Source organism: Vespula vulgaris, chromosome 25, assembly GCF_905475345.1.
Source record: "Vespula vulgaris chromosome 25, iyVesVulg1.1, whole genome shotgun sequence".
NCBI classification, from domain to species: Eukaryota; Metazoa; Arthropoda; class Insecta; order Hymenoptera; family Vespidae; genus Vespula; species Vespula vulgaris.
Genome location: NC_066610.1, coordinates 126,311 through 145,723, shown reverse-complemented (window position 1 = coordinate 145,723; position 19,413 = coordinate 126,311). Strand labels below are relative to the sequence as shown.

The following is a 19,413-nucleotide window of genomic DNA, read 5'->3' as shown; positions in this document are numbered from 1 at the left end:
ATAAACTTTCAGTAGAACTTAACAGTGGATATAACAGAGTAGATTCCAATTTTTCTTAATTCTGTCAAATTATAATATTAACTGACAGTTTAGACTGATTTCTTTCTTTAGCGTAACTTTTCGTTAAAACTCGTAAATATTTTTGTAACATTTAAATTACAAAAAATTTGTTTACACGCAATCTCTTCACTTTCGAATTTTCGTAAAATAGTGTTAATTTGTTGTTTCATGTAACGCATTATAATTATGATATAATTTTTCCTTAGTTTCCTTTTTTTTGAAATGAATATAAAAATTTTTCTCATCTTCAGATATAATTTTCCTTATTTTACTTCTTCCTTCCTCGTTATCACTTAAAATGCAGATGTTGCTGGAACGAAATTCACTTTTGTAATGAACTATTCAATTATTTTCCTTCTATGGTTTGATGTATCAAATCCAACGAAACGATTTAAAAAACGTAATTTAAAAATTCGTAAACGAGGTTCTCTAACAAAGTCCTGAACAAGTTTCAGGTTTTTGAAACTTGGATCACTGTAGGGGCCGTACTGCATGGAAATGAAAGAAAAATAAAAGAAAAAAAAAAAAACAATGTAATGGAATTAACGTTTGCATGCAAAACGACATGGAATTTACTAGTACTTAGCAAAATTCGATCTTTCCTTTGTTAATAGAAAAATATACGTGATACGTACGATATTTTGTGAATTTTATTATATATTTTGAGAAAACTTTGAATGAAATTTTTTCCCATTTTTTTCGTCCCGATACTTTTATTTTGGAAAATAAAATAAGTTGAGATTCGGGAAAAATCAGAGAATTAGTTAAAACTTTAAGATTTTTAAATTTGTTGGAAAAATATCGAGAAAATAAAATAAAAAAGAAAAGAAAAAGAAATAAGCTGATGGCCCTTTAATTACAATATTATTTAACAATACAGTAAAATTTTAATAATTTTCTGTTTCTATAGGAAGTTTGGATGTTGATGCAGATTTCCGTGCTGAGGTTTTGTTGCAGAAGTTATGTGTAAACAAACTGGAAATTGGGAAAATATACAAATAAAACGCCAACTATAACGTGATATTATCCTCATTATATTACTTCCTTTATATTATTATTACTTCCTTCCTAAAAAAAAATGTTTCAAATAATGTTAGATAAATCTTCTTAGTATCAGTATTATGTCTTAATTGTTGATATTTTTATGACATTTCTTATCGATATTTTTAATATTTTTTCTCAATTTTTAATCATGAAGAATGCAGAAATTATTTGTAAATATAGAAGTGGAATAAAGATAAATATATGAAAGAAAAAATATTCTATTTATTCTGCATTTATTCGCATTAATATACTATTTACATGATTATTTTGATATGATGTAATTTCTTTTTATATCAATTACCCAGTAAAAAATTTATAACTCAGACATTCGGTAACGGAAGTCGATTTTTATAAATATATGCAACGCATTGAATAGTAACTTTATTGAATCGATTTTATCCAAACCACATTTCATATAATTTGATGATTTGTTTTTTCAAAATATTTATAGGTATTATACAGGTATTACAATGTTATTACCATACTGATATTTAAAGCATATGATTTTCTCTTTCCGTTTTTTGGGAAAATAATAAAAATACGATATTTTGTCAGTATTTTTAATATCAGCTCGATATCTGTTATCGATCAGATACTTAATATCTGTATTTTAATAACCATAATTACCAAAATCGAAATAATAGCGGAACCCATATATTATAGAAAAATAGCTATATTTGTTTCTACTTTTCTATTCGAAGCATGATTAAAAAAATGGTTAAAAAAATGAAGTTAGATCCACAATTAACGCATCTAATTTTCGATCTGGAAAAATAAATAAGTTATTATGAAAATAAATAAAAATCATAAAAAAATAAATAAGTAATGAGAATATATGACCAAATATAGTACTAGCTCTCTATATTATTACACTAAAATAGTATGTGTTCAAATAAAGTTCATTTCGAAAGAAAAAAAAATATTCGAAAAATGATATCGCCTTTATGTAAGATAAAGATACAGATCAATTAAAAATAATAATTTTGCAATATACATAATATATACGTGTATCACTCGATAACAAATAATTTTCTATCGATCTACGATAGCATAATAATCTATTTCCCGGTTGTAACACAGAAATGTACTCCATCGATAGAATTTCCTAATCTTAACACAGAAAAGTATTCCATCGATAAAATCTCTTAATGTTATGGTAGAAATCTATTTCACCGGTAAAATCTCCTGATAGTAAGGAAGAACAAACCGATCGCTCATTTATGATAAGCACATCTAGTGCACATTCTAACACACACACACATATATATATATATATATTCACACATTGTATCTAATGATAACAAATAACGCATTTGGATCGAATAATTTTTATTTTTTTAATTGTAAGATAAATGAAAAAAAATTGATATATGAAAAATTTTACAGACGGTCTCCCATTTTGATTCATGCACTCCATTTTACAATAAATAATTATTTTGCCTGTGATCTTTTTACAGAAAAATACTATAATACACTGTGCAACATTTCAAAAATATGATTTAGGGAGATCACGTTTCTTTGAATTAATTCATTCTTTAAAATTTATGTAATAATTATTTGTTGTATTATTGAAAATTATTTTTCCTATATTTGTTTAAAAATGAAAAAGAAATTTTCTGGCAATAATAGCATGGAGAAAAAATGACAAGAATTTATTTAATCTCAATGTAAAGATGATTTTCTAAAAGAATAGAGGATAAGAGAACATTGATGGAAACAAATATTATCCGCTTATTGATAGGAAATAATAAAGAAATATTTCGAAATAATTGCTTACCATGATAAATAGGCTTTCGTTATTATATTTGCCGATCGTTATGCCTATTATATTATTTATATTGATTAATATTGGTTGATGTTAAGAAGAGAATAATTGTCAGTCTGATGGAAAATCATTTTCTGTAAACTCAATAAATTCTATAAAATAATAATAACACGTCAAGCACTAACATGTTTTTCCTTCGAGAAGTAAAATCATACTGTGAGAGAATAAAACGGGGAAGAGTATACGCACGTAATACGCATGTCCGTCGTGGAAGGAAAAAAATAATCGACAACGCAACGAGTACATGACAAAAAATAACTTAATAGCTAGAAAGAAATACCTGTTTCTCAGTTCATGTTTATAATTAGACTAAATGAGGAAAAACATATAGTATGTTATTAATTTTACATGAATTATTGCTACGGAAAAAAATTCTACCACCTCGATACAATGTTTCAAAATATACCTTTATGTTTAACAATTTAAAAATTTATTTAGAAGGAGTATTTAGGATACTTGATGTAAAAAAGAACATGGGGTTGAAGTTAGTCGAAATTAATGAGTCACATGAGTGATACCAGTATGTCTGTACAAGACGAGGAGTATTTTGAAAACGAGTACTATATTTATAATATTCGATTTTTTAAATTAATTGGCATTTTGCTTTATGAGACATCGTCGAGGAAAATGACTCATATTTGCTTTTTCAATTTTACAATAGCAATAGCATTATTAACACAGGTACGTCTTACCCTGATTCGTGATTATACTAATCTGTGATTAGAACGAATTTGTTCGAGAATGATTTCAATTGAAATGACTGATTATTAAAATATAAATAACAGCTGATTGTGCTTTCGATTTATATGCTTTTCATATCGAAACTGAAGGTAAATCCTATTACGAAATTATTGGAAACGGCTTTGCCTTCTCTATTCTGTTATTTCAACCTATTGTCAAAAGTTACAATCGTCTGTATTTGACATAAATATTTTATTCAAATCAGAAATAAATAAACACGCAAGGATGTAATATATCTTAATATTTTCAGACGAAGAAACTTCTTTTTCGTCTTAAAACCGATTGGAATAATATGAGAAACAAGTTTGAATTAATGATATTAAGAAGATATACTAATCGAAGCAGATTGTGTACAATAGTTATTGCAAGTAAAAGAAGGAGAAGAAAGAAGAAAATACGCTATTAAAGTGACTTTATAAGTTTATAATAATTAATTTAAATTAACGTTCTATTATTTCAGTTACTTTTTATTTGTATATTGCCACTTTATTTTTACCATCCATGGCACGTGGCATTCTGTATATCTTTGGTATATTGAACGAGACTCGATCAGTATTACCAATTCCTGTTGATTATTTTTTGAAAGATGAAACGCATTTTTATTTCGCACTTTTTCACGAATACGCATCCCTAGTCATCCATCCTATGTAAGATAGGAATAGCACATACTTCTATATTTGTATCATATTTGTATCATGTATATCATGCCTGCGCTCTTTTCAAAATTATCGCGTAAGTAATCATTTCGGAAGGTATATTATAAAATATATATATTTTTTTTTAATTAAAATTGAAAAAATATTTTTCGATTGGTTTTCTTTTTCTTTTTTTCATAATTTATAGTAATTTTTTTTCTATTTATTATTATTATAGATGGAAGATAGAGGAAGGATATAAAAGCAATTCGTATAATTTCTATAATACATGCGGTTCTGTCAGATTTATCGAGGAGTTTAAGTTGATCATCGGTATTATAAAATATTACGACAACGTTGTCGAGTTTGTAATTAATTTTACAAAATTATATTTTCTATAATTTATACGCATATACATCGATTATGAATAACAATATCATCGCATGTCTTTTTTATTTTTTCTTAGTTTGGTCTTTGTTTTTCTTTATCTCCTCGCTCTCCGAGTTTCGTCGCTTTAATAAAACTGTATCATGGGAAAATTTGTCTGTTCGAAACGACTTTCGCGGTGCTATTCATTGTCATAAATTTTCTTTACGTAAGTGATGTAGTTTTTTGTTTGAAAAAAATAATTAAAAGGAAAAATAATTTTGTTGTCGATATTTCCCTTATCGTAGTAAAGCAACCGTATGAAACATTTTTTTTCTAGGCTCTTCAGATTCTTGCTTTTGTGTTAAATATGAGCGCAGGATTATAAAAATGTAGTTATATTATTGGATCTATGTTCGTAATATGTACTTATTATTACCTTGAACAAAAATTAATAGATTACTACTGAAATATATACAAAATTGTATGTATTACTGTACATTTTCAATTTGTTGAGCAATTTTCTTGCATATATATATATATATATATATATATATATATATATAAAATATGATAAATTAATTTTTGTAGATGCCAAATTCCATTTTAATCGTTATCGCTGAAAACGCAAAAAATGTTACCATTCTTGATAATGAAGAGCATGATGCCATGCAATCTCTCTGTTAAAAGAATTATTGTATTATCCCATTATCTTTTTGCTACGGTAAAATATATTCTACAGATATGGACTATGATAACAAAAATATTTTATATTAATCGAAATCTTTTATTTCAGTTAACGAGAACATCATTTTTGTACGCTATGATATTTTATAAATCGAGTTAAGTTTGAACCGAATAAAGTAGTAGATAATATATACCGACTAATTTTACTTTGTACAAGTCGAAATATTTTACTCTGTAATTTGAAAGTCGTTAAAGGAATAATAAAGAAAACAATGGTTAATAGAATATATAACGTCGTTTCCTGCCAGGACATCCATTATTTCTAATTTTACAAATCGATTTGAAAATATAAATGGCTAAGTTCTTTTTGTTTGTCCTACTGATCGATTGTTGCTTTTCTTGGTCATTTTTTCTTTTCTCTTTTTTCTTCTTTTCTTGCTCCTTTTTTTGTATTTTCCTTTTCAATGATTATTGTAATTAGATTTTACTAATTACCGCATAACTCTATTAGTCTCAATGCTCAATGTTCTTAATCTGTTATTTTAAAATAATTAGTCCCTTATGCGTTGATTATAGTTCGTCTAGCTTGTTTTTTGAATAATTTTTTTTTAAATCTGACGTTTTTAATATTTTTATTAGTAGTATTTATTATTTTTAACATTAGATTGTATATTCTCATTCGATTGCAATATTTCAAATAAATGCTTATATTATTTACATAATAAAATATGTCTACGTAAAATAATATACGCAATAAAAGAAAGTAAATTGTTTATATTTAACAAACATTTTTGACGAGCATATATATTAAAAAAAGTACAAATAAATAATACTAATCTATGAAACTAAAAAAGTATTAAAAAAACGGATGAATTAGTTTTTTGTATTCGGACAATCACATTGATTACGAACAATTTCGATCATAAAAATATATTTATTATTCGTGACAGCTATATTGCCCGTAATATTTAATTATTCATAATAATACATTATTCGTGATAATTAATTATTTTTGATAGTTAATTATAGGTGATAATTAATTACACATGTGTCATATACATATATACAATCAAAACTATGGTACTTCGAGTCAGCGTATTATTACAAAAAATTTGCTAAGACGATTTTCATCCAAATTTCGATAGCGTTCAATAAAAATAAAATCAAAGATCAAAATTTCGCATCATTTTTTTTCATTTAGAGTAAAGATTTCAAGGTCATTTCAAGGAAAACGTTTGTTTTTCTTTCTTTTTCTTTTGAATACGAAGATAGTTCGTTAAACATCTTGAGTGTTTGAAAACGGATTAAAATATATTTCGGACCAGTTTTATTCATTTTTTCTTGCATATAATACGTTGTTAATATAAAACATGTGGCTTTCAATTAAAGAAAAAAAAGATATATCGAAAAAAGAAATGAATTTCGAAACGATCTTGAAACCTTTAAGCAAATAAAAATAAAAATACATGGTCGTAATATATCTTCACATGAAATTGGTTAACTCGAATATGTATTCGAAAAATGATTTTTTAAAAACGAAGGAATTCAGAAATCAAAATTTGTAAAGATTTATTTCGGGAAAGAGACCCCGATATATATGGCTCTTATTTATTTATTTTTCTTTTTATTTTTCCGCAATACAAACAGACGAAAAATATAATAATGAAATGATTGAGATAAATTAAATTAGATTAAGTTTTTGTATGTATTATATAATATATGTGAAATATAATTTCTAATTGGAAATGATTCCATCCGCATTGTCTTTATCTCGTTAATAATAATTTCAAAAATTAAATCAATAGGATTACTCGTAACGAGTATCGAAGAAAAGTCAACTGATCGACTTTTTAATAACACTCGAGATTTTGATGTTCGTGCATAAATTGATAAATTATTTATAATTGAATTGAGTGATAAAATAAGAAACAAAAATAACGTTGTAAATATATACGTTTACCTCTCTTGGATAATCGTTACAAGAGCATCATATATTCAATAATTTGTTCTAATATTATTTTCTTAGTCGACACAACTTTTTATACTGCACAGTATATAATCCTTCCTTCTAATTAGACATCGCTAATAAACTATTCTTCGTTAAATTTTTTCGTTGAATTCATACATATGTATATATACATATGTCCGCACGAATGTGTGTGTGGACGAATTTTTTAGTGACAAATTTTTAAATCCAAATTTACTCCTTTTCTTTTTTTTTTTAAGGATACCATAGGCATATTTTTTTATAATTCGATGACATTTGTTGATATTTTATTACCTTTTATGCTTCTCGAATTAACGAGCAAAAATAAAATTAAGTTCGGTCTATGTTTACAATATATAGCCTAACGACGATACAGTATTAAAATATCGTACGACTATTCTTTAATTTTCATAAAAGATGGTATCTGTAAATTTTTATTATCTTTTTTGTTTTAATAGATATATAAATTTTACTCACTATCATAGCTACTTTTTACTTTACAGAAGATGAACCTTACTCTTGCACTTTTGCATTGAACTGTAAAATCAAATACAAGCAGTAGGCTTCCCAACCCTGTAGTCTTCAATTATATTATTCTATTGATGTCTAACCAAACGCAACGATTCATAGCTCAAAATTTGAAACTTCACTTTTGAGACTTTTGTTAGATTATTGAAATTCGGAACAGATGCGTAGACAAAAGAATGCAAGATAAGATTTTACAATGATCATTCCGGTACACATGTTGACCCGATACTCAATCATTGAATTTATTCTTTGATACTAGTTTTCATCCTTCGTTAGAAATATCAAAGCGTATAATCGTGATACATTATCTTTCGAAAATATGGTTTCAGCAAGATTTAAATCGATTTGTGGTATCGTTCAAAACGCGGATATACAAAAGTAATAAATTAAGCATATTTTATTATTTTTTTCTTTTAATAAATAAGTAATTTAAAAGTAAAAAACATAAAAAAGAAAGAAAATCAAACATCAATATTTGAGATTTTACGAAGAAAAGTTATATCTTCACTCATATCAATTGTATTTTTACCTCATAAACGTTTTATTTAATAAAAGAAATCTTTGATTTTTTTACTTTAGCATAACGTGTTATAATTATCTTTTTTTTCTTTTTCGATCGCTATGTTTAAAGTCACTTTTACGCATATCCAAAAGTTACAAGTAGTCTGGAAATGATAGTCCATGTGATCATAAGAAAGACAGAGCCGATAATAAGTTTCAACGTTTGATGCATCCAGTAAAGCCTTGAAAATTCAAAAAATCAGTGTATCATTCGAAGATCATTGTCAATGATAAATAAAAAAGGAAAGTCAAAATCAAAGATAAAAAAGAAGATACCTGCGCCATTTTATACGAGCTTGTGGAATCGTTTCGATGGGATCTTTTAAAATGTATGTTCTTATCCCTAAGGGATATTTTTTAAAGAAAGTATCCCAAACTAATTCTTTTATATCACAGAAAAACAATTGACGATCTTCTGCTGTTAATTTCTTTAATAGTTCGTTCCATCTTTCATTCGTAAATCTCCATTCGGTTGTAGCAAATATACCGAGTAAGTCCGAGTGTTTGTGAATTTTGTTATATATTTTGAGTAATCTTAAAGCAAAATATAAATTTAGTAAGAATTGCATATACGACTTGGCGCTGAAAAGGAAAATATACGAAAAGGAAAATATATATATATATATATATACGCGTATAGGAAAATCAATGAAATTTATGAGGAAAAATAAAACAAACGTCATAACGTTAGGAATCCAGGATAGAAAATCAGATCTAAGAAGAAACAAGATACAGTCCTGGAGAATGGTAAAGGAATACATGGAATAATTTAGTTAGTATAAGCACAAGAAAAAAAAATTCGATATGAAAGTTGGAAAGAGAAGGGATGGATAGCAGAGGAGAGATCAAATATCGTGATTAAAATATTACAGAACCTTGAGGAACCTGAATATAAGTAAAAACAAAGCATCTCGAACTGACGATTAACCCTCAGAAAAGTGAAAAGAAGCAGCCTTGACGAAGCTATTCCATTTAATTTGTAAGATGTATAAGATTGGCAAAGTATCTTCTGATTTTATAAAAAATGTGATTATTTCTAAAAAACTAATATGCTGAAACTATTAACCGCAAGTGATTTTTTATTTGAAAGTATGAAAAATATTAACTGCAAGTGATTTTTCACCTGAAAGTACGAAGACTGTTAACCACAAATGATTTTTATCTCAAAATGTGAAAACTATTAACCGCATTGTTCGCTTAATATTAAGTTAACTAAGTTAGTATTATAATCCACACGAACGATTAATAGAAGAAACGAAAGACAAGTTTAGACCGAATTGTTGAAAGATTTATTCTGCTTTTGAAAAAATGCCAAATCACGTGAAATAATGCTGATCTTACTGTATCAAGTTTTTTGAGATTTTGAAGATGAAATCAAATACAGAAAACGAAAATTTATCTGCTATATTTACAAGTATCAAACTGTAACGGTAAGAATCGTGGTGAATATAAAAGATAGGCTATACACAATCTATACAGAAAGGATTGATTTATAGCCTCTCTCTCTCTCTCTCTCTCTCTCTCTCTCTCTCTCTCTTTCTCTTTTACTTTTTAATACGCATACGGAATATAAATAACCGGAAATAAAACGGAAATAAACTTACCTTGGCTGTTTACCGACGCACAAAGCGAACGTATCCACTATAAGAGCTGGTAATAAATGTAGAATGTATATTAAAATGGTATAAACGAACCGATATTTTATATTTCTAAAGCTACAATACCAAACTGCTTCCATAGTAGGTATTGAAATTGCATTTTTCAAAGACATATTTATCATCTCCTCAAAAGTTATCGGATTATCCTTAGATACATAATTGTAAATAGGTACATCGTCGTTTGATCTGAAATATTGTTTATTCGGTTAAACACAAAAAACAAAATATTACACAAAATATTACAAAATACACACACACACACACACAGAGATTCGTTAATTTTTAGATTAAAATTATTTCACTGTACCTTCCGTTACGCGCAATATCCCAAGCGCTAACGATTAAACCGTTGATCGTCATATCACCCGGTACTAAACTAACTTTTACCAATTTATCGCAATGTATTATTCGTATTAATCCGATTCCAACGCCTATTCCAAGTCCAACTGGCCCGTATATGTTATCAATCCATCCTTGAATAGGTTCACGATATGTTGATATCACTAAGAATTAATTGACATCAATTGACATACATTGTTTATTATTTTCTTGTTAGTTTTCTTTTCTTCTTTTTTTTTTTTTTACAAGAATTATTACGTTATTTATTTTATATTAATTACCAATTCCTGGACGAAATATTCCAATCGGTAATGTTCCAGTATTATTTTTCACCACATTTTCAGCGACTGATTTTGTGTACACGTAAGAATTCGGACATATTCCAAGTAATCTAATATCAAACAAACATCCAAGTTTATTGTTAACGTATATTTTTAATTATTTATTAATTATTAAACGCATATTCATTAATTAACGCATTTGCAGGATTTTTAATTGCATTCCGCATGTAATTTCCAAAAAAATTTACAACTGAATATTGGATTGTTATTTATATATAATATAAGATTTTGTTATTTAAATGTGTGCTTCTTAATATCATATTTATAATCATTTGTTGTTTGCGATTAAAAAACAAAAAAAAAATTTGATGTTTGATGAAAAACTATTGGAAATATTAAAAGTAAAATAGCTGCTCAAATTCTAAATAAATTCTAAATAAAAAAATAAAAATAAAAATAAAAAAATAAATAAATATTATTTTTCCTTTCTTCCTTTTTTTCTTTTTTTAGAAACGAATATAACGAATTTACTATAACCAAAAGCTTAATAACATTTTTGTAGATTTGTCTTCCATAATAATTTTACTTAGTATCTAATAATAACGAGAAATACAAAGATATATTAACAAATTAAGAAGTAATACCGCGATTTAATACGTTTAGCAATAAAATTTAATACAATTAAACGAAAATTGAACAAACAGGTTAACAATTAAAATTTAATATTTTAATAATAATTTTCTTAATATGATATTCGGAAAAACATTTATTTATATACAACGAAACTTTGTAAAATTTGCAAATAGAATTACCATTCCTATTTTTTTTTGCACCTAATGTACTAATCCTTTGTGGATACTTTAAAGTTATCGAAATTTTTCTTTTTTCTTTTTTCTTTTATATTAATACATCCTGACAACTGCTTCCAGACAACTTTTACAGAAGTAACTTTTCTAGAGATATGGATACTGATTTTAACATGGCGTAGGATTACATTGCCAGTATACAACCTTAATATTTTTAAATAACTATATTAATTAATTGATCTTTGAAAGACTACGTTATTGATATTCAACTCGCAGATTTTGAAATTACGTAGAATTATGTTGTTGATATTCAGCCTAAAAATTTTGAAATGACGTTACGTTGTCAGTATCCGATCAAAAGATTTTGAAATGACGTAAAAGTACGTTATCGACATTCAACTTGAAGATTTTATAATAATATAGGAATACGTTGTTGGTTTTGAAAACATTTTAGAACTACGTAGACTACATTTCCGATATTCAACTTAAAGATTTATAAGACTATGTTATCAATAATTAAATTACAAATTTTTACATAACGTAGGTGTCGGTATAGAACATAAACATTTTTTTTTAATTTTGAAGAGACTATATTACCGGTTTCGAATGTAAAGATTAAAGCGCGTATCATTAATTATTTGAATATTTATTATTAATAAATAAATTTTATCATGCAACGATTTGTACAGGAAGCAAATAAACTTACTTTGGTGTAATTTCATCGAGTAATTTTTCATCGATGTCGTCCACCAAATTCATCAATTTATCGGCTTCTATTGGTGATTTATAAAACTTTTCTTCAATCAGACTGTGGATACAATTGGCGTAAGCAGAGGATACATGGACGAAACTCTGAAATATCAAAGATATCGAACATTTACTAAAGTCAGATATTTCTTTGAAAAAATTTGATGTTCATTGATATATACAGGGTGTCTCAATAATTCTGTTACAAAGTGATAACTCTGTTACTTTGTTGATACCAGGAAATGAATAAAAGAATCGTTTTTAATTTATACAAGTCATGCATTACGGAGTGATTAAATTTTTTTGAATTTAAGATCATTTTCTTTTTGTCAAAATTTCAATGTTTGATATTTTTTGTGCTTCTTTTTTTTCTTTTTTAATGGGACTGCGACATGTTCCATCGTCATAATGTGATAAAGCATTCTCTTCTGTCATTAAAAGTAATGCTGAGTTACTGAAATTTTATGAAACAAATTATGAAATTTCAAAGGATCTGTAGAACACATAAATAGATATATGTATTATACAATTTTTCTTTTTTTTATTCAAATTCGTTCCAAGATGGTTGAAAATTCGGCTCTTATTTTCCGATTTCATGCTCTAATTATAAAAATGATAATAAATAAATAAACGTGTTTTCACACAAATATGAATATCGTTTGGTGTAAGATCTGTCGATTGTTTCTATAATTAGGAAAATAATTATAAATAGAAAAATATTAATGATCTCTTTTTTTTTTCTAAAATACTGACTCTGTTCGCATGAAAACTTAATGATTAATTATTGTAAATAACTATGAAATATACAGTGTAATATTTCTCCTTTTTTTTTAATAAAAATTTTTTAATACAAAATTTTTTACTGCAAAAACAATTTTTTTGTTCTTGATCATTGTGTCAAACATACCGAATGTGGATCATTTTTTCTAACATTTCTTTTTTTCTAATATTCATAGAATTTATATTATATCATATAATGGACACCATAATAAACACCATATAGTGCGTTAAAAAATACTGAAGTAACTCTAAAATGTAACTTATATTTATTTCTTAGAAATATTTATTTCTAATGTAATTATTTTCTAACGAAGAAGATGAATTAAAAATAATAATTAATACTAGATAACTTTGAAAATATATATTCAATGAGATTTATTAAAAACACGTATTCAATGTAAATATTATGAATAATGTTTCATCGTGACGAAACAAAATGATAATACAAAAAATAAAAAAAATAACGAAATATATCACGATACGTTTCCATTACATTTGATACCTATCAATGCATTTTCATTTTTTTGTTCACTCGTAATTCATTTCAAGTTATGAAGACTTACATAATCTTTTATATATGATTCTTTTTCTTTCTTTTTTACATATGTTTATATAATAGAGATCATTTGCAATTAAAATCGTATTTCAATAAACATACCTATTACACATTGTTTATAAGATCGAATGTCGATATAAATATGTAAAGAATAAAAATGAATAAAGAATAGGTATCCATGAAAGAACAAAAAAATTAATGTTGACCTTTATCTCTCGAAAGGATCGTAAATCAAAAAAAAAAAAGAAAAATTGACACTTCAGTGCTTTGTCGTTGACCTGAACGATGCAAATTTTTCTGAACAAATTTCCTTCCAACTTCTAACAGTCGCCAAATATTAGCGGACATTTATAAAACAGATACCGTGTATATAATACGATATAATCAATTTGTTTTATTATAAAGAAATACAATTAATCAATAGAACAAAATTTGTTATATTTAAATTGTATTTAAAAAATATAAAAAATGATATTATAATATAAATAAATAATATAAATAAATATAACAAAATTTGTATTTATTAAATTTGCGTTAAAAGAAAAATAAACATATCTTTCATAATTCATTGAACTACTGATTAAGATTTCATGCGAAAAATGAGAACAAAACAAAAAATATAAATCTTAGAAAAAAATTATTAATATTCTTGTTTATATCTTTTTGTCCGGTTAAATGAACAATCGATAAATCTTTCAACAAACGATAATCTCAATTAAAAAAACTTTTTCCGAAAAACCATTTTCCGATAAAAGTTATTTCCCTTACGGTTTGTTGATAATTGAAACAAAAATCGAAAATATTATCGAATTTTCAAGTTTCAAATATTTATTCCCTTGGAGTGAATTTGGAGAACAAAGTGAAAATAATAAAAAAATAATTAAAAAATTGAAAAAAAGAAAGAAAAAATAAATAAATAATTTGAAAAGAATCAAATTTTTTTAAATATTTATATATTCCTCAAATCGTAATTTTTTGAATTTTCAAAGTTCGAAATTCATTTCTTTATAGGACACATACAAAATTCATACCTTCAATTTCAGCATGTTCTTGGATAAGTTTATCAAATCCTTCAAACTTCTAACGTTGATAGCTGTCGCCGTTTTTATACTCTCGTTGAATTTTACAGTTGCAGCAATATGAAAAATAATGGATACCTCTGCTATTAATTTAGCTTTGTCGGTTACGGATATAGCAAGATTCGGTAAACTACAATCACCCTCAATTGAGATTATCCGATTTCGGAATGTTGGTTCTTTCTTCTTAAGCGTTGAAAATAACTGAAAATCATAGATATATAAGAATTCTATATTCCTTTATTGTCACTCTTACATACATCCGTTAACATAATTACATTGTACGTATTACTTAAAAAAAAGTAACTTTCTTTAAATTTCTACGTTCAAAATTCATCAAATCGATAATTTATTATTATATCGATAATCGACTTTTTCTCTTTTTTGTTTCTTTCTCTTTATTAATTATTCAATACTTAAATAATGAATTACTATTTTTTAAATAAAGTAACATAAAGTCATCAAGTTAAGTATGGATTAAATAATAATTTAAATGTATATTTATAATTTTCGGTTCAGTTCAATTTTTATTCCTGTAACTTCGATTACAGTTCGGTTTCAATCATTTTTATTCACACATATCGGTTTGATATTATTATCAATCAAATTATACAGAGGCCCTACTCAATGAACATCGAGACTGTAAAAGGTAAGTATGCAAGGAGGGGGGGGGGGGGAGAATCTCCTTCATTCATAGACAAAAAATTATAAATTAAAAGAAAAATTGATTCAAGTTATTCAGTTCAGTCCTTTTTCGATTACTCAATCACAGTGATCCAACATTATTCTATGTAATTTAAATTTCCATTTAATTTCAATTTAATCAATGATCCGTTATATTTTTTGCTAGTGATTAATTAGATGCAATACTTTTTATGAAATTTTGAACGTGTTCGAAAGTAGAAAAAATAAAAAAGGAGCTCATTTTCGTCACACTTACTTTTTTGTTCATTATATCTTACTTCACTTTTCATTATTTATATTTCATTAATTAATTACAAAAAATCAATAAAGCGTCGCAAACTCATAGAAAAAAATTTCTTCTCTAAACGATTCTGCGTGAAAAATCTCTTTGGATATTTGAAAGGAAAAATTTGGACGTCTAAAATGTATTTCACGAAAAAATGCTAGATCTTATTGATCCCGATAAAATTTGATTCAGGTAACATCTGAAATGTTAATTTTTAAACGAAATATAATATTTTTGTACGTTAAGGTGAAACTGATGCGTTCGAAGATCCTATTCTGTAAACTTTGAGAGACCTTATTGAATCTTTATTCTGTTAAACAAATACTGCCAATTATTTTGTAAGCTGGACCATTATTTCTGACTTTCTGATTAAACTATAAAATCGTTTTATTTAATCGTTAAACTGTAAATTCGTTTTTCATCGAACATTAGAAAATGATTAATTGAGTTTTGTTTTGCGACTTTTTTTATATTATTTCAACTAGATTTCTAAATTAATAATTATTAGATATTATTAACTATATACATATTTTTCTCTTTTTTTTAATTATTTTTTTAAAAGTAATAATAAACAATGATGTTTCTAAAAAAATTAAAAACAATTTTTTAAAATTAGAAAAAATTAGAAAAAAAAATCTACTAAAAGGTATGAAGTTTTGTTAAAACGGCTTTGATACATTTACGCGATAAAAGAAAATAAGAAGCAAGAAATAAATAAGATTCCATGCGTAATGAAACTAACGAAAATTTCGAGCTTTCTAATTTAGCCTTATCATGCACGATTACCTGAATATTTTTACGTTAAAACAAATTCCTGTTACATTAAAAAAAAAATGTTAATAAAAAATAACTCGTTTTATTGCAACTTTCGGAGCAACTTTATGGATTTTTTCTGAACTCATCATTTAAGACGATTTGTTCATGAATATTTTTTTTACATGAATTCTGTCAAATCAGTTTTATTTATATAACTAATCTCATTTAGATAAAAAATCTTTTGTCGTTGAAAGATTATAATTTTAAGGTAATTAAAGTAATTAAGAATAGTTGAGGATGACTAATTTTGGTTGGAAGTTGAGCAATATTGTTTTCTAATAATCGATTGAAAGTGAAAAACGAAAAAAAAGAAAACATAAAAAAAATAAAACTCACCTCATTTTCCACCATCTCGTCTATGCGTTGAGAAATATTCTTCCCTTTTCTTGAACGTATCAATACGTAAATACACTTAATACCAGGACATCCCCTTAACAATTTTTCGATTAATAATTTCCCAAGAAATCCGGTTACGCCGGTTATGAATACACTTTCTCCATAATAAAACTTTTGTATTGGTGTCAACTTGTCAAAATTTACGCATGACGATTCCTTGTCAACTGTCTTGAAATCGTTTATGCCAATGTCCGTTTCCTGTTTGTTCCCTTCCAACAGCTGTTTCATCATTTTTACCTTTCCAAATGTATCTGCAAACGTAAAGATAAATTTCAAAAGAAAGAGAAAGAGAAAGAGAAAGGAAAAGAAATTTTTTTCTAACTCTCGATATCGTAATCATTGATTTTCAATATTTCTTTTTTATTTATTTATTATTTTTTTAGAGCGAATTCATTTCATACGCTTCTGAGAATTAAACTGAAAGTTCTATTAAGAAAAGGTTTCGGTTTAGGATTTTTTAAAAAATCAAGCAATAGATTTTCTTTTTTTTGACTTCTCGTTATTTAAAGAAAATTTTAACGATTCCAAAAATTGTCAAAGTCGTCAGTTTTCAAGTTGCAGTATAAATGTGTATTTTTTTATTCAAATATTTTACAAATCGGTCGGATAAATATCTAAAAAACAAATTGACCAATATAAATCAGTCTTCCCTTAAATTAAAAAATACACTTTTTAATATGGAACGGATCTGTAGTATCTTGAGTTTTTTTAAATCTACTAATTCTTGAAGAAAAAAGGAATTACCTGTTAATTGACAAAAAAAGGATATATTTAACTTTAAAGTTGGAAAATGATAAAAAAAATTTGTTTTTTACTTTTGTAGTAAATTTTTTTGAAAATTTCATACAATTTAAATATACATTCAATTTTTTGTTTCAGAATTATAGTCTCTGTACGTTTTTACTATTGAAGAATTTTTCGAACTTCAATACAAAGGAAAAAATGAAAAAGAGATCTTTTATTTCTCGATGTTTATCTGGAATATACAACCTGTTATATCTTTAAAATAAACTTGAAATGACAAGCATACATATCAATATAAATGTATATTTTCTTATTAAAAAAAACGAAGAAGAAGAAAACAATTCTAAAAAAGAAACTTTTTCTACATTTTTAAACTTCAGTCATCTTTTAACTAAACATCAACATTCGAGTTAATAATCAAATAATAAAAAATGCTCAAATGCCTTTTAATAAAATAAAAATCCAACGCTCAATTATCTCATTTCACGGATTTTTTATTAAATTTGACGTCTTCTCATTTTTATATTGATTTTTATTTATCAGAGGTTAGTATTTTCAAACGTTCCATGTCATCTATTTTAAATAAATTATCAATATTTATAAAGTTATATAAACTGATATAACCCTGAGACTTAATTATCAAATTATATGTGTGTGTGTTTACTTCTTCAAAATCGTATTTAGTAAAAAAATTTTATTCTTGTATGTATTCTTCAGATATACCTTCTTTTATATCTGTAATATTTATTTTTACTCTCTCTTTCTGTATATATATATATATATATATATATATATATATATATATATATATATATATATGTACATATATAATCTTTTTTATTTTAGATTATTAAAAAATAAAAGAAATAATTTCTCATGGAAAGTGTTAATTACCATTTCCGAATTGCCTCGAAATTGTTCTAGAAAAAAATAATTTCACATAATGGTGTCAGTGAGTTCTGTGAAGGTCGATCAAAATTTGTTTGTAATAAGTATGATGCTAGATACACACATGTATTTTACGCTTAATCGTAAGGTAAGATTATATTAATTAAATTATAATTTTCTTTTTTTTTAAATGATTTTTTTAATTAAATAGTTCTTTTTTTTTAAATGAAGATCACCAGCAACAATCGAAACAGCATATAAATAAATTCATATTATAGAAATATAGAGACTTTTTCTCGAGCGTAGGAAAAAGTGGAGTTTCATGACCTTGGACCTTTCCTGTTACCTTCATGCTACTTTTTTGTATCATTTAATTTACATATATTTATAAATTTACTTACAACGGTATTGATAGCATTATAATATAAAAAGTATTTTATATAATATGTCTTTTTTTATTTATTTTTCTTTTTTTTATTTCGTTTGTTTTCTTACACATAAGTAAGGAAGTACGATAAACAAGTTGATATAATCGTTAATAATAAATGAATCTAGGATCAAAGATAAAAGTTCAACCTCACGATTGAAATAATGTCTAATAGGCAAGAAACAGAGGAAAAGATCCGTGGAATGAATTCGTTCTAATAACAGACATTAAAAAACGTCTACGTTTTTTGTAAAAATGCCATAAAACATCATAAAAACGAAATTAAGCATTTCTCATTTTTTTTGATTCTTCAAGCAGAGAAGTTTGAATATTTATTACGAAAGTTTTTACATAATACGTATAAATATCGCACGTTTCAAATTATAACCAATGACAAGTAATTTCGTAAGAGTAAAGAAACTAACGTATGTAACATCACACAAAACGGATATATAAGTTGGTAAATATTAAACTAAATATTTTTCTTCGACAACG

General features: G+C 25.6%; 1 protein-coding gene and 1 long non-coding RNA gene across 6 annotated transcripts in view; both read right to left on the bottom strand.

Moving 5' to 3' along the window:
• Positions 1-897: 897 nt before the first annotated feature.
• Positions 898-3,791, bottom strand: LOC127072440 (uncharacterized). 2 transcript variants are annotated; one of them, XR_007785428.1, is made up of 3 exons: positions 2,882-3,228; positions 1,732-1,869; positions 898-1,128 (listed from the first exon to the last, which is right to left on the bottom strand). It is a non-coding gene; the product is annotated as an uncharacterized LOC127072440 (long non-coding RNA). The 2 variants fall into 2 exon arrangements; XR_007785427.1 differs by having other exon boundaries at positions 898-1,869; positions 2,882-3,791.
• An 871-nt stretch (positions 3,792-4,662) lies between these two features.
• Positions 4,663-19,413, bottom strand: part of LOC127072438 (fatty acyl-CoA reductase wat-like) — a 26,440-nt gene continuing 11,689 nt past the window's right edge. Inside the window, exons 2-9 of one of the 4 annotated variants that reach the window (XM_051012869.1) lie at positions 16,800-17,110; positions 14,633-14,881; positions 12,225-12,370; positions 10,713-10,822; positions 10,400-10,595; positions 10,039-10,278; positions 8,711-8,968; positions 4,663-8,616 (exon numbers count right to left, since the gene is read on the bottom strand). In XM_051012869.1, the coding sequence (XP_050868826.1) occupies positions 8,511-8,616; positions 8,711-8,968; positions 10,039-10,278; positions 10,400-10,595; positions 10,713-10,822; positions 12,225-12,370; positions 14,633-14,881; positions 16,800-17,090 (1,596 nt within the window). In that variant the 5' untranslated portion in view covers positions 17,091-17,110 and the 3' untranslated portion in view covers positions 4,663-8,510. Of the gene's footprint in view, positions 8,617-8,710; positions 8,969-10,038; positions 10,279-10,399; positions 10,596-10,712; positions 10,823-12,224; positions 12,371-14,632; positions 14,882-16,799; positions 17,111-19,413 lie in introns of those variants that run through there. The other 3 variants (XM_051012875.1, XM_051012874.1, XM_051012876.1) reach the window with 3 other exon arrangements.